At 44.7% G+C, this 22,328-nt stretch overlaps 1 protein-coding gene across 1 annotated transcript in view; it reads right to left on the bottom strand.

Annotated features, from left to right (window-relative positions):
* Window positions 1-16,544: 16,544 nt before the first annotated feature.
* Window positions 16,545-22,328, bottom strand: part of Eif4e3 (eukaryotic translation initiation factor 4E family member 3) — a 40,928-nt gene continuing 35,144 nt past the window's right edge. Inside the window, exon 7 of the mRNA XM_055628599.1 lies at window positions 16,545-18,274. Coding sequence (XP_055484574.1) covers window positions 18,228-18,274 — 47 coding nt within the window. The 3' untranslated portion in view covers window positions 16,545-18,227. The remainder of the gene's footprint in view (window positions 18,275-22,328) is intronic.

Here is a 22,328-nt window from a genome sequence, read left to right as displayed (position 1 = left end):
GCTGGTCTCCTCTTAATTGCCCCCATGGAGACTTTCATAAATACTTTTAAATATTATAATTATTATTGTTATCTTCCTTTATTCTTGTAGATGGCACCTCTCCTTCAAGCAGCTCAAAGAACTATTCTGAAAATTATCCAATTAATCTTTATAAAATCCCCGTGAGGATGGTGGGTGGTAGTTTCTCTATGTTGGTGAAGGAGAGGGAAGGAAAAGGATGAGGCTGAAGGTACTTCTGTAGCAGAGAGGGTGGACCCCAAAGTGGCAAGCGGGAACCCTTATTCTCCCTAGTGTGACTCAGTATCATCCTGGGTACATCATTATCTTGAGGCAGTATCCTAAGGGAAGCTCTGCTCAGATCATGCCATCAACCCCTGGGTAACACACACAGCTTGGTGAAAGTCCTTGCCCATCTGAGAGAAGCGCAGAAAGGACTTTGTGGCAGGGTCTCTTTCCCAAGTCCTCCCTCCACCAGGTAGCATCAATCCAATCCCCAATGGGCCCTTTTGCAATTTTATACATAAGGTAGTTTTATGCACTGAGGCAGAAATGGCCCATTTTTGACATGGATGGAGCAGAGATCTGAGCTTGGGAGATAGGCAGCCTGTTTCAGACCATGGCTCCAACACGTTCTAAATGTAGTGGCTTTTCACAGGTCGCTGACTCATCCTGAGCCCATTTCCTCACCAGCAAGACTGTAACAAGGATTTGGTGGCATAGCACAGAGAGAAGGTCTGGCGTAAGTAACCAGAGATTGGATAAGAGGGGGAAGCTGCAGGTAAGGTCCCTGTCTTGGACCCCGCTAAGTCACCTTGGACAAATCATGTCACATTTCAGGCTAAGGAAGGTTCCTGTGAGGATTAAACATAGTTCACAGCAAGATCAAGTTGTTCTTATTAATTGTATTTTAATCATTGTGTAATTCCTTGCTTCTAGTTGTCCTGTGCAACCTTGAAGTAACACAACAATTACCCAGTGGGTGGGCAATGTAGTGGAGGGGACATGGCTCGGTACAGAGCCACTTTGCCCCCAGGAAACCGGAAGAAGTGTCCCCTGGCTTGAGAAGCTCTCTCTATGGAGCCAGAGGCCTGTGACCATCACTCCAGGGATTAGGGAGCTGTCCCTCCCACTTTTGCAGTTGGTTTTACCTGCAAAACTGAAATATTAATTACTCTCATCACTGTGATGGCACAGTTGAAAGAAGCAGGGTTTTCAGTCTAACATGACTGTGGAGACACAGTAGCTACAGTAGCAGCCTGATCAGGAACTTGCCACAGGGAGGGAGACCAAGTGTCAAATACATGAGCCTGTGAGGGACACTTCACACTCGAACCAGGAAAAGTGAAAACTGACCTTTGTAGAAAGACCACACGACGCTACCCTTTTTAAGCTCTTCAGGGCTGCACTCGTGGGGAGTGGTGTCTGCTCAAAACATACATGTGTACTTGAAAAACATACAAAGACCTGCATATCCTTGAACAAGGGACAGTGGAGCATTTCTCTCCAAGTGGGCTTCTAATTTTCTTTCCTTTGAATTGCAGAAAAGAAAAAAAAATTTAAAGGCCCTTATATTCGGGAGAGAAATGAAGAGGGAAAGGAAGGCAGTTTAATTTCCGGTGGTGCCAGGCCATAGTTCCGGCTGCACCGGCAGCTGCTGTAACACTAAACCAACCAAACAACCCATCCACCAGCAAACACAGAAACTCTAGATTGCTCTCTGCTGCATTTTTCTGTGGATACTTCAAAGCCTGGAGACTCTGCAGATGTCTTGCTGGTGTTTTTCCTCTCCAGAAAACACATGCAAAAGCCAGTGAGAGAGGGGCCAGTCCCCCGAAAGGAAAGTCGGGGCGTGAGCAGTGTATGTGTGTGTGTGTGTGTGTGTGTGTGTGTGTGTGTGTGTGTGCAAAAGATGGGGAAAGATGGTTTGAAATCTGAGCCTTAAGCACACTGGCTGTCTATTTCTCACATACTAGGCACTCATTCCCAGCCCAGCTCTACATCTCTACCTCCCCCCGGCGTTTAGAAGAAGGTAGCATTTCTTGAGCTCTAGCTGGTGATTCAACACCATATTTGACTACGAAAAAAAAAAATTACACTAGAGAATCCAGATTCCTCTGACAGCTGCTTCCTTACTCTCCTAAAGACTGCACGCTCCTCCATGGGGTGGGGCTGAAGTAAGCTAGGACACACAGAGCCACCCAGTTCTCTGACTTGTGTTTCTTTTACATTTCTGATTCTTTCCCGGAACCGACACCCCTAAAAGTGAAGCCAGGGAAATGTGTGCCCTGTGCAGCTTTCAAGCACAAAGAGAGTTGAAAAGATCATCTACAGATTAAAATATTGATTCTTTGAGTCAAAAATCAACCTGTCCTTTCAAAATGTGTGTTTGTAAAACATATACCTAAGTATACAACACTGTCTACAAAAATACACTCAAGGAGGACTGGAGCCTGGGGAGCTGGCAAAGCATGTCTGTCCAGCACAGTCACATTAGGCATTAGATAGACTAGCTTCAAGGTGGGACTCTCAAGCTGAGGATGATGATGCTGGGGACACCCAGAGTGGAGCCTCTTCACCCTTGAGTCAACCCCCCATCTTTCTCTTTCTTCTTATGAGAGTCTTAGTTGTGTTTGGGGGTATCACTTACAACAAAGCATTGTTACAGTGATAGTGTTCACAGGGACCTTTCTTACGCTACCCCCTAATGTGACAAGCTATCAATCTGTGGTTTGTAAGACTCTTATATTAAAAAAAAAAAAATCCAGTGAAAAACAACTGTGGAATAAACTGAAAATAAAAGCAGAGCACAGAGGTGTGTTTCTTAGGCAGAGGTAACATTCTAGTTGTGTCGGGAGAAGGGAGATCGCCGAGAGACAGGGGAGTAAATGCTGCTCTGCCCTCTTCTGGCTTGTAACCTTGAACAAGTATCCTCTCCTCTCCAGCCTGAACTACAGAAAAGGGCGCTCTGGCCTTCTGACCTGTTTCCAAGCTGACTTTGAATAATTCAAAGTCAGAATTAGGAAGGCCTGGGTAGGCAAAGATGAACGAGGTTTGGCCAGGGGCTGCAGGTGCTCTGAGAAAGGGTCATTTGCTGGGCCTGGGCCTGGGTCTGGGGCTATGAGGTCCTGTAACACAGGTCTTCTAGAAGATCACCTTTACATGAGTCTTAGAAACCTATCATGGCAGACCTGGGAGAAAGAAGGTGGCAGAAAAGGAACGAAGGGGCTACTGCTAAGGCCCCGGGAGAGCTCACTCTCCAGTGCTCTTGGCCATCACAGGACTGCTCAGTGCAAACCTTTAGCATGCGTCTCCAGAGCTCCATTGGTGCTCCTAGGACCATGCCATCCAGTGCAATGACAGGCAGACCCTAGTGACGCATGTAGACCATGCTCTGAGGTCATCCACACAGACTCTGACAGGAGGCACAAGAGAGGTGACTTGCAAAGAACCTGATGTTCTTGGGGATTTATTTACCTATTCTGCTAAAAACGAAGCTGAGCATTGCCACAGCTGCTAAAAATAGACATTTGTCACCTATTGTGAACTTCTCACAATGCAAGTAAGAAAAATCAGAGATAGGAAATCTGTCACTTCTAACAGGATCTGCTTTTAAAACCCTGTGCTGTCACAGATAAATATATTCTGTTCTCCCACAGTTCAGCCTTTGAACTAATTACATGTATTTGTCTGTAACAAATGAGATTTTTAAAAGTTTAAAACTAAATAAACTATCCACACAAAGGGGAGATGAAGACTTGCTAGAAACAGGTCATGGCACAGTCAGAAGTCACCGATGCCAGTAGCACCAGAGAACATTCCCACTGACTCAGTCCTGAGGAGGCCTGACGCACATCAGTCTTAGTTCTTTCATTTTTATTGACAGCCTAGGGCCACTGAGCAAAGAGACACAGTAGCCTATTTAGCAGGGGGAAAAGAGAGAGAGAGAGGGAGAGAAATTAAAGCCATTAACTCCCATTTTTCTAGTCTTGGAATCTCACACATACTCAAGAGCAAACAAAAAGTTCTACTGGCAACTATTCCTAACGCATAACTGCCACAAGGACCGGAGGCCACCCTGCAGGACAACAGCGATGGTAGGACTCCCCCCCCCCCCAACCCTACAGGACAACAGCGATAGGACCCCCCAGGTTAAACTCATCAACCACCAGTGAAACTTCTCTGGTGGTTTTCTGAGTTGTGGAGGGAAAATGAGGAAGAGCTCCCTGACAAGGGTGACCCCCTGACTTCATTACTCACAGGGACCCTTTATCTCTTGGCATATGGAGGCCAGGCAGCATTCTGGGTGTGTGGGAGACACCACATTTCTCAACAGCAATCACAATGGCTGCCTTTCCAGCAAAGAACTTAAGCACAGGAAAGAGATGGGTGATGGTGATAAACCTTGGCTGCAGTTTCACCTGGACAATGCAGGCGCCTCATCCCGGCTTCCTTTTGATTGTTTTTTTTTTTTTTTTTTTTTTTTTTTTTTGTCCATAGTGTTTCTTTTTATGTCTTTTGCCTCACCTTGGCCCTTCCATTCCTTTACATATTCACAGGATATGTTACTTCCTGTGAATATAACTGTGTAATTTTGTTTTTCTAATTCTTCTGATTTTTGAGCCATGATCTCCTATATAGCCCAGGTTGGCCGTTGATTTTCGAACCTCCTGCCTCAGTCTGCTGGATGCTGGCATACCAACCATATATATCATAACAGCCTAGGAACTGGGTTTAACATTTTGCGTGGGTGAAGGCTGGGAGTAGATGAGGTGTTAGCTATGGTTGTTGTTTGCAATTGGGAAAACAAGCATGTATGACATTTGTCCTTTAAAAAAATTACTTGTAAATGGGGGCTGGAGACATGGCTCAGAGGTTAAGGGGAGTGGCTGTTCTTCCAAAGGTCCTGAGTTCAATTCCCAGCAACCACATGGTGGCTTATAACCATCTATAAAGAGATCTGGTGCCCTCTTCTGGCATACATGCAGGCATACATGCAGACAGAATATTGTATACATAATAAATAAATTTTTTAAGAAATTATTTGTAGAAATAAGTGTATGTGGCAGCAGGGTGGAGTGGGGGTTATCTGGATTCTGCTTTATAATGAGTTTAAAATAGCTAGTCAAGTGGCTAACAGACTGTGACCAGAGAATTGTGACCAAGGTTTTGATTCTTAGACCTACATGATAAGCTCAGAGACTTGGTTCACAGCCTCCTCTCACATTCCACGATGGCAGCATCCTTTTATGTCCTATAGATGTGCAAGTTGAAGCTTGGAAAGCCAGGCAGCACAGCCCAGGTCAAAGAACCTCACAAGATAGGGTCTGGGGGTGGGCTTGGGGGTGAGGTGTAGTGGGAGAAGCTGATCTCCTCAGGCAAACCTTAGTGCTCCTCTCAAAGTGAATCTCTGAGGAGCCTGGGGAAAAGCTGCTTCCTCTGTTCAGCATCAGCCAGCGTCTGTAAAGGGCTATGGATGAGCAGGAGTGTAATCAAGGCCTGGAAACGATATGCTCAGGACATATGCACAGTGACATTACATAGACTATGTCAGGGGCCATGGTTGGAGGCCACAGGGAAACTCAGGGTCCCTGTATTCTAAGAAAGGAAGGATGCTCCCCATTAGAGAATGCAGAATAGGCTTGCTGTGGGAGGTTCTTGCCTCTCCCCAGGGTCTCCCTAAGGGCACACAGGTAGAGACCCAGGCCCAGGGCTCCAGAGAGACATGGTATTGGATGGCCATAGAACAGAGCACACATGTCAGGGAACCCGGTAAGAAGGTACTAGAGGAGTTAGCTCACAGGGAGAGACAGGCAGAACTCCATGGATTTTGCTGTTTGAATCTGAAACACAGATGCAAGGTATTAAGCATCCTGGAATGGCACAAGCAGAAAGATACTCGGGGGAAGGATGTTGAAGATAAATGTCAGGAATGAGAAGCATTGGGTCCTTGTGACCTCACTGCCTCCTTCAGTGTGCAGAACCATCCCTTCAATGTTCAGAGTACGTATCCCTGTGGTCCTGGCCTGTGCCTGCTGCTGGCAATGGTTTCGGTTGCTGCCCTCAAGTCAGTCCTATAGATCAGGGACCCGCTGTCCTGTAGGCTCATGCTTTCTACCTGCTTATTAAAGAAAGCCACTATAGAACCTTCACCGGGATGTGCTGTGAAGGTAGGAACCCCCCTTCTTTTTGGGAAGTCTTTTGAGAAAGGGCATAAAGCACCCCCAGAACAGTCAGGGGACCATATTCCACGCAGCAGCAATTCTTCTAAATATAGAACACAGAGCAATCACACGAAGGAGGCAAGAGATGTCCTTGGATGGCTCCACAGAACAGGCGGATGACAAAGCTGCTGAGAGGGTTTCGCGCTGAAATCCCGTGCTCCCCGATTTAGCAGAAGGCACCCTCTGCTCCTTTCACGTGAGTGGGCTGCGGCGCAGACCTGCAGTGATGGCATCCTGAGGCTTACCCCTTCACCTTGTCCCAGGCCTGCCTTCCTAGGTCCGTCAATTATTCCCTGGACCCCGGGAGTTTCTTTTTTTAACCCCCATGGAAGTAAATTTACTTCTCCAAACTCGAGCTATCTCTAACATTTGCCAGATCTCCCGGGCCGATTTCTTTTCTTTTTTTAAACTCATCTTCACGGCAGGAACATAAAAGGGGGGCGATCCATAAACATTTCAGATGCTTAATATACTGCTTCCTCTAGGTTGCTCGAAGCGGAAACACTGCTCTTGAGGTGGGCATCTCTCAAAGTCACCGGGAGGGCTCGCCACGCACCCGGCCACAGCTGAAATGTGTTTTAATAAGGCCTCTCCCTCCTTTACAAGCCCCACTGCCTTTCAGCTCCAGCCCTCAGCCCAGGCTGAGGGAGGAAGATGGCTCTCAGATATCCTTTTGTTACTCTAATCGGAGCCAGAAGGGCTGTATTGACTTTTGGGCCCTTGGGGAGTTGTAGCTCTTTAGTATCTATCTCATCCAAGAAATCAAGTTTGATTAATTTGTCATCAAGCAAAATGTGTGATTCGCTCAGCGCCAAGCCTTTGAAGTTAGTCGAAGGATGGGATTGGGTTGGAGGCCCAGGTCAGGAGGCGAATATGCAGTGGTGTCCTGGCGGAACAAGCGAGTCTAGGCACGCCGGCCAGCTCACGCCGACAAACCTTTTCCACCCAAGTGTTCTGAGTGGGCTCTTCCCTGGCAAAGGCTCCCTTTTGTTGTCTTTGTTAAAACAGCATGATCAGGGCTACAGAGCAAGGCTCCACAAAGCATTGGGATGGTAGGATGTGACCTCAGGCCAATCTTAAAAGCTCGCCCAGAGAGGGCTGAACCGGTGTCAGCCTGTGCTTCCGGAATGAATATGGAAGGGGTCTCCAGCTGGGTCACAGGACAGATGCTCTTTTACGAAGCTCCGGTCTTGTTAACCCTCACTTAGTGGAGTCCCTGATTTCCTGAAAGTGTCCCTGAGATGTTGAAGGCCGGATTTAGCGTTACATTTCTTGTTCAAGCGCTATATATGGTGTACAAGGAGTTACGGGGTTCTTAAAGAAAATGACAGAGTGAGCCACCCTGATACATTCCACAGTGTAAGAGGTCCACCGTCGACATGCAGGTGCGGGGGCCTCTTCATGACAGTTACTCCTCAGGTGTAGACACAAAGACCCAGAGAATTAGGGAACAAAAGTCAGGGGCTTGCTCGGCTTTTAAAGAGGGCTGGGAAGTGCCAACAAATTACAAACAGCCTTCGTGCTTACTGACTCCAGTGTCTAAACCGTTCTTAGAGAATTTAAAAATACCAAGGAGCTCAGTGCAGGCCCTCAGCTTTAGAAAGCCGAGGTTGTTTTGAATTGAAAACAAAGGCAAACTTTGCTTATGACAAATGTTCAGACATTTCAGCGATGTACTATATATCAGGTATGTGGATCTCAAAGATGTTTGAGTTAATTTCTTCCCCTTCTTAGGGACGAGTGTTTTTGTTTGTTTGCTTGTTTGTTTTTCAGGACAGGATTTCTCTGTGTAGCCTTGGCTGTTCTGGAACTCACTCTGTAGACCAGGCTGGCCTCAACAATCAGAGATCTGCCTGGCTGGGATTAAAGGCTTGTGCCACCACTGCCCAGCTAGCAACTCTATTTTTTTTTTAAAGTAATTCTTATTGGTGTTTTTGCCTGCAGGTATGTCTGTGTGAGAGTGTTAGATCTTGGAGTTACAAACAGTTGTGGGTGCTGGGAACTGAACCCTGGTCCTCTGAAAGAGCAGTCACTGCTCTTAACCACTGAGCCATCTCTCCGGCTCCCCCCCTCCATGGCTCTTTTTCTGGCCCTAGTACCCTACAGCTGACCAGCAATCGCTTGATAGGGAAATGAGTCAAAATACATATAGAAATCCCCATGAGTTTTCCTTTCAGCTGTCAGCAGCTAAAATAAATGCGCATAGGAGCCTGGAGATGGATGGCTCAGTCGGTAAAATGCTTGTGCCGCATGCTTTCTGACCTCAGCTCAATCTCCAGGACACATGACAAAGAGTATACGTTGAGAAGGCAGCAACTGGCGGTCATGTCCCAGGGAAGATCCCTGTCTCCGAGAACAAGGTGGACCACTCCTGAGAACCACCAGAGATTGTCTTCTCCCCTCTGCACACACATGCACGCATCCCCCCACACACGTACACAATAACAACATTCAGAGAATCCAAAGAACTCTCTAGAAAGCCAGCAATTATCCCCGTTACATTCCTTGGCTGCCTATCATTCACAGTGGACAAGAAGGGGCTTCTACGTCACCAAGAATTTGTTCAGCCTAGAAAATATTTTCATACACCAGAACTTCTTTGACACATTCCCAAGAAATGCCGGTAATATTGTAAAATAATTAATTGGGAAGTTCTCTTAGGTTTAAAACTTGCTCATGGCAAGGCAACTCAGAAAGCAGGCTCACAGAATCCAGTGAAGGGGACAATTTGTTCTTCTCTGGATGGCATGACGGGGCACAGCAATCAGTTGAGAAGCGGGGAGTAGAGAATAACAGGAGGCTTGACCAAAACAGCGCCACCAAAAGACTCACGTGGGATCCTACCCAGGTAAGCTGGGTCGGCACCTCAACTCTCAAGTGAGCAGCTCATCTTTCTAGTACCAGTCACTCTTGGTACCATAGGGATGAACCCACAGAAATGCCTCCTGCTAATTCTCTACCAAGAATTAGCTCCCCAGTGCCTTCTTTCCTACATTATTTGTTTCAGTGCAGCTGACTTCTCCTACCTAAGGATGAGGAAACTGTGACTCAGAGCAGTTGAGTAACTTGCTCTAGGCACCCGCTCATAGGATTTCAACCCAATAATTAAGCTCCCTGCATTACAGCTAGTTTGCTTTGAGTGTTCATAACCAAGGCCAGGTTGTGCATCCCAGGTGGGTTTGATTCGGGGCACCTCCTACAATCATTCTGTTGGCTTAAAAGGGAAAAAAAAAAAAAAAAAGATGCTGAAACATCAATCAGGACACCGGTACTCTGGTCAAGAAATCAAGCTGTAACTTCTCTGTTCTTCTTTCCAGTCTCGGATAGAAGCATTCACAAACACAAACAGCTAAAAGTCACCAGAAAGCAGTGGGAGAGGGAGTTGCGGCCGATCCATCTGTGCTGGGATAATCCAGAGTTGGCCGTGAATATGTTTAAGGGCCTACACACTACAGCAGTAATTCTTTTTCACCTGCCATCCACAGCAGTCAAACGTGTTATTCTTGTACATTCTTCAGAGAAGAGTGTTAGGCATGTGTGTCTACAGATTGGGCACTCAATAAGTGAGACAGAAAAGCTTCAAATGTAAGTGTTTTTAATTCCCCGTTAAAACCTTGCGAAAAAATAAGCAAGTGTATGGAGGGGGCCTAGGATGGAAACTATTTTCAAGACTGAACTGGTCACAGAGATCTACTGTAAAACGCAGATGAGAAAATGTGTACTTTTTTTTTGGGGGGGGGTGAGGCATCAAAGTGAAGGTTGCACCCCCGGTTTTCAGGCAGGAGGTTTGGGGATCCAGTTGTGACCCTTCCACAAACTACTTGTGTGACTTCAAGCAGACAGACGCTCCAGGCCTCTGAGTCACTGCCTTGTCTATAACGTGAATATTTTGGATGAGGTTTGCAACTCTTCCATTCTTTTTTTTTTTTTTTTAAGCTATAGATTCTTTTATTTTTTATTTTTTTTAAAGGAGAGGAGCATCAGGAATCTCAAAGTTCTTGCCTTTTGGAATCTTCCGTTTCTATCGAGGCCCTGGTTTTAAAAGGGGCCAGGGCCGCGGTTACTCGGGAGAGTGATGGCGGCACGTCGGTGTTCTGCAATGAACACACTGTATGACTCGGGTCAAGTCCCTTCACCTGTCTTAGCCTTCACTTCCACATCCAGAAAATGGAAGCAAGAGTATGGGGGAGCCATGTATGTATGTACTTGGATGGCATGCCACTCTACACGTTAATATTACTACGGACACTATCTATGTTTATGAGCATGTGAACACGGCTGTGTTCACGGCCAATGCGTGTTGAACTTTGCCCAGACACTGACGCATGGGGTCAGTCAGGGCTTACAGGACATAGGCAGAATTTTGTGTTCGTTGTCAGAAAGAGCTGCCATAGAGTCCACCTCCTAGAAATGGCTCTTTGAAGACTAGAAACCTCTACTAGCATTTTTGACCCTATGATGCTGTTTTATTTCTTACGACAACATTTTAAAAACCAGCATCTTGTCCCGTGTAAGTGGGGTACTTTGGGGATGTAGCTTCCAAAGGGAATCCACCTTCACTCCCATCGTTCTTCAGTGGGAAAGGAGGATCATGTTAAATCCTGCTCTTGGTCCAAACTTTATAGAATCCTGTATGCTCAGTAAAACAAATGGTTTCAGTTCCCTGAGCTGCACAGGAAATTGGGGAGTAGGAGCCTGTCCACATCCTCACTGTGGGGAGGGGTACAGAGTCAGCTGCGCCATCTGTACAAACTGTGCAGAGTTCAACATGCTTATGGTTAGAAAGGCTTATGATTTATGCTTGCTAGTTAAATATGCTTATGATTTAAACTTATTTTCTCTGGCAAAGAATAAGCTAGTCAGCACCGTAGCCTAGCCAGATGATGGGAAATAGAAACATATTTCAGTGATATATATTTGAACTTGCTGAGCCTTGTAAAAGCTACTGTTTTCTTTTCTTCCTATAACAAAAGACCTATCAGCCTGTAGGATTCCAGAAATTTTTTTAGTGCTTTCATTAGTGAAAGCACTTAAAACTTTCTTTTGTTTTGTTTTGTTTTCCTAACAGTAGTCATCACACTGAAAGAATCACTGAGAAAGAAGAGGCAGGCATGCATGGTCTCGGCCTCCCAAACACTGTATGTGAGGTGGGAAGGCAGAGCCTGTGCTTACAAAACAAACAACATTGAGTTCCAGAGATCTGCCCACTAGATGATAACATGACAGAGCATGCGCCGACTCCAGTGTGAGGGGGCATGAAGAAATGTCAAAGCCTTCTATGCTAAGTCCAGCCCCTCATAGATTTCATTAAATTTGCTGTGTTAAAATTAACTGGGCATCACATACAGAATCTTGAATTGCTTGCTCCTACAGTGAGACAGGAAACTGTAGAGACGAATGGAAGATCCAAGAGTTTTCAGGCGTTTCTGTTTGCTCTGAAAAGATGTGTTGTGCAAGCAGAAAGGAAGAATCAACTCATTTTGCTCAGTTAGGTGGGACAATTGACCCACATGGACACACTGTCCCACCCAAAGAGAAACAAAAGTAATGAACTTAATGAAGTACTTTAGCTATTTTAAATAAAAGGTTAAAAAAAAAAGAATACGCAAAATGTTTGCTAAGATGAGTCCTATAGCAGTGGCATTCATTCCATAAACCAGAAACAAGTAACATAGAACCTAGGATACTCGAGGCACTATGAAGAAGCCCTGTGCACATCAGAGGCCTTTGGTAGAAAATTGTGCTGGGCATTGAGCTGGAATAAATAACCACCACATATATATTTGCAATGCAATTAAGATCAACATAATGAAACTGCTTGAGATTTTAAACCTAAAAACTGAAAAGGTTTATTTTGTTGTTGTTGTTGTTTTGTTTTTTTTTTTTTTTAGTGACAAGAACCCAAATCAAGAGTAAGAATTAATGGCAACAGATGAGCAAATATCTGAAAACCAAGCTTTGAGAAACAGGAACTCTTAAGCACACTCTAATTTTCTTTTCTTGAAAAGAAAAAAAGGGCAATGTAATAAATTCATAGCTATAGAGTCCCAGATGCAAAAAACAGCAAAGACTCTGGTATGAATAAACATCGTAATATAAATCACTACATTTTCGTGTGAGAAGAATGCAGGCTCGTCTTACCTTATCGCTGCAAAAGGCTGGAATAAAAATTACTGGCTTAGAGAAGCAACATTCACATGTATCTGAACATCAAACACACACAGATATAAAAATCAAAAAATAACTAGAACAGAAAAAGTTTTCAGTCTGACCTTAAAAATACCGAGCAACTCACTAGATGAGACCAGATCAAAAGGAAGGGCATTACACCAGCTTGTAGCCAGATGTGAAGGAGTCCCAGGCTGCACGGGGCACAGATGGTATAAAATGGGGTGGCGGAGGGTGGGGGAGGACTACAAGAACATGAGAAACATGAGGCGAGCAAACCCGGTTTGTCTTACACAGGTAAGACAGCTTGAAAGGACGAGTCGCTTTCAAGCCAACTGATAAGATTTTAAACGTGAGGCAAATGTTGCTAGATGCCTCCAGCTGAAGTGTGCGCAAGGAGTTTAAGTTTGAAATTCTCTTGTGTACTAATTCAAAGGGGGGGGAAAATCTTACCAGAGTGTAAGGCCATGGGGACTTAGTGTAAGCAAATACCAAGGATCCAGCATCCACAATGCTTAAAAACACAGAAAGCCCCCCCCCCGCCCCCATAAAAGTCCGAGAAACTTGAAGGAAATTCAATATAGGCTCCCAAAACATCTCTGCTTGAGAAGAGCAAACGTACATGTGTATTAACATGTCCAAAGTCTTTAATAGTCCTCACTGATTATATAAAGTGAGAAAACCACACTCTTATTTTACCCTTTTGGCAAACACTGCTTCGTTGCATGTAAAAATGGATACATTAATTTCCCACCCAAAACTCAGAGAGGCATCGATTTTAGGAAGGATCATTTTTGTAACACAAACTTGCCAGTTTAATAGATCCCAAATGAACACTTCTTCCCCAACACTTAAAACAAAACAAAACAAAACAAAAAACCAAAGTAAAAAACACATCCAACCTTAATGTTCAAAGGTGAAACTGGAAATATTGTTTCATTGAATGAACCAGTCAATTTTTTTTTTTTTCAGGCAGCAACCCAAACAATAACATGTAACACACATTCCTGCAAACCCATGGTTTCGGAAGGACACAGAGCTTAGAATATCCAAAGGGCAGTTTATTGGATATTCTAATAAGCACAGCCGACACACACAGATACAATGAGACTATAAACTTCAGTAGCAAGATGGACAGGAAAGTGCTGACTTCATGATGACCTTTGCTTACCATCCACATGCTTTGGGGAGTGCCTATGTGATTCTTTGTAACACTGGGATGTATTAAAGCCTCCCTCCAGTTTAGTAACAGCTTGGCTAAGCTACGTTTAGAAAGTGACAATTAATTTTAGTGGAAACTCATTCCCAGGCTACTTTGATAGTCCTCCGAACAGTTTCGCGGTATTTTACATGCGCTTTTATAGCTCTGTAACATTCATTTAATCTTGTTCAATGATGCTGAACCCCAGATGCCATAAGACATTATAGAAAAGTAGTTACTGCACATATGGAGTAGCTACTTTTTTCTGAACATTAATTTTTCTTCTCTTAACAGGCTGAAATGTTATTTAGAAAAGAGAGAAGCCGTGGCTCTATATTAAAGGTTTATATTATGGACTTCCAGAAACGGGTTACTTATGATCACTGTGGTCCTAGCCATAAAATTCTTATTTATGAGTACCTTCCCTTTGACTAGTAATGTTTTGTTTTGTTTCCCAAGACTTGGTGCTCTGCCCTGCTATCAGGGTATCCGGGAGAGCTTGGTAAGGGGTTCCTCATCAGTTCTACACAGAGGTTAAGGTGTAAAGACTTGCATTAGGGTCATAGGGTACTAGCTCAAAATGCAGATGCCCAAAGCTCCAGGTGTGTAGCTGGGGAAGGTGCTTGAAAAGCTAGGGGGTAGTCCTTCTGCATGCTAAGCAGTCAGACCCTCTGGCTGATGATCTCGAAGGTCCCTTCTACTCCCACATTCTATGCCTTTGGGTTCTCTTTCAAATCTTGAGTCCTGTCAGCACCATGAAGGATAATGACTGACTTCTGGCCACAGCAGACTGACTAAAGGTAAGAAGTCTTTCTGTTCATCCATATGCAAACCAAACAAGTCAAAGGAAAAACTAAAGTAGTCTAGTTCAATGGTAAAGGAATCAATTCGCGGTTTTTGTTTTTTTTTTTTTTTTTTTCTTGAAAAAGGTGAAAATCCCAACTAACTGCCCTAGCAGCCCATTGTTGAGGGGATTTTTGTGTTTGTGTCACCCCACCCCTGCTTTTACTCTGTGACTCTCCAAATTCCAAGCTGAAGTGATATATAAATATATATACAGTCATTCCCCGACTTTCATTTCGTTCTTAAAGGCATTCTATAATTATCTAAAAAGAAAGGAATCCTAAAACTTTGTCATCATTAGCCCTGCTAACTAAATATTGAAACATTCCCTGTATTTTTATGTGTTTTATTTGTTTGTTTGTTTTCTCTCTTTATGAGTACTTAAAAGGCCAGGGGGAGGCTGGGAGCTGAGATGTTTAAAAGCATGTCTGGAGCATTCTGCCCGTGATTCGTTTTTATTAGGCGTATAAGAATTAAATGTCTATCACTAAATATGATTTGTATGCTCTCTACAGAAAGTTTCTGCCATGCGCCACAGCAGCATGTGGTGGAGATCTTCCCCGCATTCAGCAGGATGCATAGCAGACGCCTCTGGCCCAGAACTGTCAGCTGGAAAACAGCGCCACCATGCGATCGCTGCAGACGCTGTCAGTTTCGTGTGAACAGGAAAGTTGGGATCCTTGGGGACTGGAGCACCTGACAGCAGAGATCCACTTCCTGTCACACTACCGTGGTCTCTGGACCCCAAACCTAACACCACTCAGTCTGGGGAGTGAGAAAGAAGGAGCAGCTGTTGACATGAGTTTGTCTGAGCGTGTGCTGTTACTCTAGCCAGAGTGGGTCAGAGGCTCAGTGCTGAGCAGGGTAATCCGGTGGGGAGGCTAGACTGACAGACACGATTGTCTTCCTTACATAGGAAACTGTGCCCAGCTTTCCTGACGGCTAGATCCATCCTTCAATCAGGGACAAGTTCAGTCAAAGCTCCGCTGCCTCACTGTATACTGTGTCTACTAAACACAAGTCCATGTGAAAGCTCCTTCTGAGGGCAAAGTTTTATGGCTGTATTTACAGTGTAGACATGCTAAAGCAAAGGAGGGGCCAGGAAAGGTCTAGTGAACTTAACCTTACGGTTTCTCGGGGTCTTGTTTTCCTTCTCCTGTTTGTTCTCTGTCAAGGGACTCATGAATTAAATCACAGCATGGCAGGTCTGCTGGGTTAATTCACAAAGAGGAGAGAGCTAGGGAGAAAGAGGAAATCTTAAAAACATCCAGAAAGGGCTTATAAAAGTCACAGAAATGCTTCAGGGACAAGGTTTTCCTGGCTACACTCGTCCTGATTTGGTGGGTACATCTCTCCCACGTAGGCAAAAGCCTGCGCGATGTGACAATCAAGGGGATGGCAGGATGGAAGAGAACACATACGGGGTTCAGCCAGACTTCCTGGCTCTGCCTCATAGACTGAAGCCTGACGGGAGAAGGAAGCAAGTCCCTGGCTTCTGTGTGGTGCTCTGCAGAGTAGACAGGGCTGCACCTGCAGAACTTGACTGCCACACCAAGAGTCTACCGGAATCTACACTCGCCCCAGCAGTGGCCAAGATGGCTGAACTGCTCCGACACCAAGTCACATGCCCCAGATGTTGCCTCCCCCTCCCTCTCTCCACAGCATCAGCTTCTTTAAGGAGGCAATGGAAGGCTTTAAACTGCTTAAGTCAGCTCAGTTCTCATAAGAGTCAATTATGACTGAATATTCCATTAAAACCATTTCCTAAGAGAAGTTGACAAAATCCACTCAAAGTTATTCAGATGACAGGCTCTGAACACTGGGCAGGTTAAATCCTTCTCATGGTTATTGTTTTCCAAAGAGAAACAGCTGCAGAAGTTCACTGAGCCAAAAAAAAAAAAAAAAAAAATCTACTTTGTGTGCTTGTCATGTTTCATGTTCATAAACAATAGAAACTCGAAAGCATTAACATGAGCCTAACATTCCTATTTATTTTATTTTATTTTTACTTCAAAAACTACATACACGCAAAATTTGAACATGTCATCACAAATGCTTTAAATAAAGTTCAAAAATAAAAATTCCTCAAAATTTATTCACTTATGGAAATATTATATATATGACAATTATAATAATAAAGTCAATTATATCCTTTTTGCTAATCTACCAGAAAAATACTTATATTATAAAAAGGAATTTCATGTCCAGAATAAGTTTTAAATCCTTGAGTTATAATTTTAAAACAAGTTTAGAAACTGTTCAGAGAGATGCAGGTTATTTAGACAAACATGTCCTGGGATCTTTCGATAAGGATCCAATACCCTGAGGAGTGAAACTGTTGAGGGACTTAAAGTTCAGAAAAGAAGTACCTCTCAAACTCTGACAGCTAATTATTTTGGTTGAGTGTTTAGCAATGCAAGTGGAGGCCACGACTTTTATAAACAGGTGCTCCTGGGAGCCATTTAAAATCTCTGAATGGGGAATTTTGTTTACAAATGCATGTGGAAAGCTTGGAGCAGCCCCATCTCTCCTTCCCACAGTGCAAGGGGAATTAAAAACCCACCCTTCTGAGAAGTACAGAGGCTGCCTGGGTCCTGTGACTCTAAAGCCAAGTCCACACGAGGGAGGACCCTACTCAATGAAAATTACCAGGATGTGGGGCAAAGTTGAGAGGGGAATTGGAGCACTTGGGAGTAGATGTGACGCTCTGGAAGGTTTTCTTCCAACGAAACCATGTTATTTTGGTGGTATACTCCAGTATCTAATAACACAGGTAAGCAGGACTGAGACGCACTCAAGTTCAATGGTATGAGTGCCTGCGTGCTTCTGGCAACAGTGTGCAATGCGAACGAAGGGAAAAGATGCCTAGGCTGGAAGACCATCCATCTTCAGAGAGGATGCAAGGCAGGAGACAGGGCTCACTTAACAAAAGATGTGAGAATTAATTTGGAGAATCCAAAGTGGGTAAACATGGAAGAAGCTCCATGCCATACAAGTAATAAACATTGCCTCCTCTATGCATCAGAAATATAAGGTTTCCTCTCAGGACAAATCATGGGGCTTTTGTTGAAAAGGCCAGATTGGGATTCTGGTCAGAAATTCTTACACAGTTTGATTTTGGGCCTGACACTCAATTGTGATTAAAGTTTTCATGTTAGGCAAACCAACAATTTCTTTTCCTTACACTGCTTTTTAAAGGGGTTTTAAGATTTGTGTGCTGTCAGTGAGTGTGCTTTCTACGGACACACACACAAAGGAAACAATGCCCGGCTCACAGTGTGCAGGAAAGTGTCACAACAATTTATCAGAAAGGGGGTTTTGCTAGGCTAGGCTTCCTCCCAGTGCCCTGTGGCTTCACAGGCAGTCCTGTGGCGATTATGTAGATGTTCTTTAACAAGGTACAGTAGAGCTACTGAAGGGGAAACCCAATTCTTATGCCTCAGTGAAAGGGTGTGCAGAAAACAATAATTACCCTGAATACAAAATCTTGTGGGGAGGGGGAAGAGTGCAAAGAACAGAGAATTTAGAAAGCTTCAAAAAAAAATTAGTTTTCTTTTTCTTTCTCTCTTTTCTTTTTTTCTTTTAAAGCAAGTGATATGATGGCAGAAACCCACAAGCTCTCCCCCATCCCCACCTGCCACTTTTGAGTCCTAATCGCCCGGTCTGCAAGGACAGAAACCCACTCTAAAAGGACCAGCATCGGGCTTCGGCAAGTCTCCTCTTCACTCTCCCTCCTGTTAAGACCGTTTCCAAAACCAATCAGCAAAGGACAAAGAATTCTTTACAGAGTGCAATTAGTGTTTTCCACGTCCACCTTCAAAAGCATGATGCTCTTCATGGGCTAAAGGACAGAAAAAAACAAAAAAGAAAAGAAGGAAAGAAAACTTTAAGCAAAGGATGGGCCAACCCTCCTCTAGGCCTCTCATTCAGCTTCCCCCGATGTTGGCAAGAACTCAAATACCTTTTTTTTTTCTTTTCTTTTTTTTTTTTTTTTTTGCCAGTAACTATTAGCTAAGGCGTGCATTTACTGAGAAATGTAATAACGAAAATTAAAACAAGGAATAAACAAGCTATAGGATGCTGCCTGTTTCTTCTTGTCATGCCTGGAAGGGGGGGGGATGACTCATCCACACAAGCTGATGAGGAGAGTATGTTGGGGCTCTAGGCAAACGCTACTAGGAAAATGAGCCCAACAAAAAATGCATGGGAAGGGGAGGAACCTATGAACCAAGACAGAGCCATTCACAAGCCCATCTTCAAGAATAAAATAACACAAAAGAAAACAGAACCACACAAGATGGGGTGGGGATTATATTATGCCCCCTGCCTCTCATCACCTTTTGTGGGCAATGAAGTTTCATAGAGTCGATGGATCTACCATATTCCCCAACCCTCACCCTGCACCTCAGAGATTTTCAAAGTTTGTCTTGTAGAATTACTTATTAGGAAGCTGACAATTAAAATTATGCTCTCCAAAGACTTAAACTTCTTAAACTGGGAGAGAAGAAATGAGGGGCCCCTGAGACACCCAATATTAGCTGTAAGACAAAGGGCCAAGTTTGAGTGAGGTGTAGCTACCTGTCACTATGAGGCAAGTTTTGATACAGCCAGAGCTATTCTGACCAAGGGCTTCTGCTGGCTCCTCCAGCTGAGTAGCCACTACGCTACTCAGTAGCTACTCCGTAGCTCCTCCCATTCCTGATTTTAATTTAGACTACCGAGGGGAAAGATAGCTGGATGAGCAGATCCTCAGAGATCATCTCGGGTAGCCACTCTGAGCAGTAATTCATCTGGATAAACCACGGGAAAAGACCAGGGTGACTGGAATTGGACCTAACGTCTGCCTAAGTTTACCTGCACGTCTCCCACAACTCCAGCTTTCTAAGTATCTAATTCCTTGTCTTTATTTGAGTATGTTTCTGCATGCACCGGTACATTTGCCCGTGAAGGCTATGGGGGTAGGGAGGGAGGAAGACTGAGAGAACAGGGAAGGCAAGGAATAATCTCGGCTGTTCTTCCTCAGATGCTATCATCCATCTTACACTTTGAGACAGGGTCGGGTCTCTCACCGGCCTGGAACTTGCTAAAGGCTGGCCTGGCCAGCAAGCCCCAGAGATACCACCACACTCAGCCTTCTGGATGTGTGTCTGCATATGGATATGTGTGTTAAGTGGTGTGTGCGTGTGTAGATGTGTATTGCATATCTATGTACGTGTTGTATATATGTATTGTAATGTGTGTGTGTGTGTGTATGTGGTATGTGTGGGGGTGTGTATGTAGTATATCTTTGTATATATAGATGTAGTATGTAAACATGCTGTATGTGTGCCTGATTACACTGGTGCACATACCTGTGCCACGTGTCCAGAGGTTGTGGAAGGTTGTAGAAGGGCGCTATGGAAGGGCTTTGTCCCCTGGCATACTCCTTTGAGACAGGCTTTCTTACTCAATTTGAGGCTGGATTAGGACCAGAGAGTACTGACTGGTGAGCCTCCTTTCTCTGTCTACACAGTGCCAGGGTTACAGTGGGTATGGCAATGCCTAGCTCTTCCCATGGATGCTCAGATATGAACTCAGGTACTCATGCTTATAGAGCAAGCGCTGTTACGGAGCGATCTCTCCAGCCCTCGCCACTTTAGAGATTTATTCTTAACTATATGAACTTGTGGGGGGAAGGATCTACATGAGTGCAGATGCTTATGGAGTCCAGAATTGGGAGTCAGAACTGCTGGACCTGGAGTTTCAGACTGTCTTGGGTGCTGGGAATGGAACTCAGGTCATTTGCAACAGAAGTATATAATCCTAACGGCTCAGCCATCTCCCCAGGCCCTGCATTTCCCATTGTAAATATGGGATCTGGGGATTGAACTCAGGTCCCCTTATAGAGCTAGGTCCCTTACCCTAATCCTATCTTTAAGAAAGATGTTTTAAGGCAGACACTGGATAAAATATAGACTGGCCTTCAGTGAAATATACTATTCTTCAGGGCCAATTTAAGAAGCCACAGAATGATAGCAATGCTGATCTGCAAATTATAAACCCTGAGGCGGATATGATGCCAAGACTTTTCTTTTTTTTAATATTTATTATTATTTATACCTAATTCTGCCTGCATGTGGGCCTGCATGCCAGACCTCATTATAGATGGTTGTGAGCCATCATGTGGTTGCTGGGAATTGAACTCAGGACCTTTGGAAGAAGAGCCAGTGCTCTTAACCTCTGAGCCATCTCTCCAGACCCACCAAGACTTTTCTTATCTCTAGTTGTATGAGGTCAGGACAGCCACAGTGGAAACACTGAAGTGTCCGTGGTCACAACTCAACAGCAGGTACACTGCTGTAATGTGGGCATCTGGGCATCGAAGGCCTTTTTTCCTCCCTGGGGCAACCAGGGAAGCAATGAGAGGCGTGTTCTCAGATCCAAGAGCCAGCAGACACTTTAGAAGTAATCCATGCAGCCCTGACTGCTGAAGAAGCCACAGAAAATAGGGACACGAACGAGTGCTTCTTTAGGCAACCGGGTACTGACGGGTACTGAAATGTAATAGTTATAATGATCATGTTTCACAAACCAGTTTTGCTTTTTCCCAATCAGATGAAAATGGAGAGACTCCTCTCTGCTGCACCCACATGGAATGGTTCTCAGCACCCACAGGGAACTGAGAGGCTGGCTCAGCTTCCGTTCTGGGCTTTCCCATCCCTGCCCTACACAACGCTCACAACAGATAAGGGCCTTTGTCTTTGGGCTCTCCAAGGAACTTAAGGGAACTAGGGAGGGTGTGCATGAATGGTGACTTTCTCACTCAAATCATCAATCTGGACGGAGAAGAAATCAAATTAAGCGCCAGTGCCCAGTTCCTCGTCTGTGTGCTGCAGGCCAGGATCAGGTATACTTGGATTTTCCTGGCATCTAGCCAGCTGGCTTCTACAAACTCCAGAGTGCCAGGACCCCATTAATAACACAAAGGTGGCATGAACTGGCCAGCCACTTCCAGCTTAGCTCACCCGGGACTGACCTTAACCTGTGAACCAGTTTCTGTCCAGGCCTCACTTTTCCAGACCCCTTCTACAGCATGTGCTGGCAACCACGCTAAGTAAAGGACAGCCTGCTTCGAGTCAAATAATACAGGAAATTCCAATTTTTATTTTTTTATTCACACAGTCCGAGCTTTTAAATGTTAATGGGTGTCGTTAAAAAAGCCGTTTTCTGCTTAGACCTGCAGCTAGTTCCCTCTGACTCACACACCTGACAATGTTAGCTACCTTCAGGGTGTCTGTTCAGCTTTGACTCAACTGGCCTGGGCAAAACTTCCTTTCTCCTTGCTTGGTGTCCCCCATCCCCCACCCCAGGCCTCCTGCCAGCCACACCAACAGCTAAGCAGTGGACCGCCTACATTTGGTCATTCTTATGTGACTATGCCTTGGCCCTAAAGATAGGACCTACTTATGTAAGAGGATACTGACTTCACTTTGAGCTGCTGGCCAGTTTGTTACCTGTTAATTTGTTCACAGAACTGAAAAGTAGAAGGAACCTTGAAGATCATCTGAGACCAACCTTCTGGACACTCAGGTGACAGAGTGAAAGCAGGGTCAATTGTGACCACTTAGGGTCAGACCATTGAAGCACAGTGAACATCCAGTGACTCCCAACTGCTTCTTCCTCTGTTGAGTCAAGAGTTGGGCAGACTCAAGTGTGGGCCCACTTGAACTTGTTGCTAACTCACGTTTCCTTTTGCAGTTTCCACTAGTTATTCTTATGGACTGGAAACCAGAAAATACTTTGGAGACCTTTTGGTATCTGGGGTGAACTAGTTGGCATGTCTCTAGGAAACAGGAATGGTGTCCGTGTGCCTGCTCTGTCTCCACACTGCACAGCCGAGAGCAGTTCTTCAGGGT

Source organism: Psammomys obesus, unplaced genomic scaffold (genome assembly GCF_907164565.1).
Source record: "Psammomys obesus unplaced genomic scaffold, mPsaObe1.curated_primary_1811, whole genome shotgun sequence".
Taxonomy (NCBI): domain Eukaryota; kingdom Metazoa; phylum Chordata; class Mammalia; order Rodentia; family Muridae; genus Psammomys; species Psammomys obesus.
Note: the sequence above shows the minus strand (reverse complement) of the source record. Positions and strands in the feature narration are given on the sequence as shown.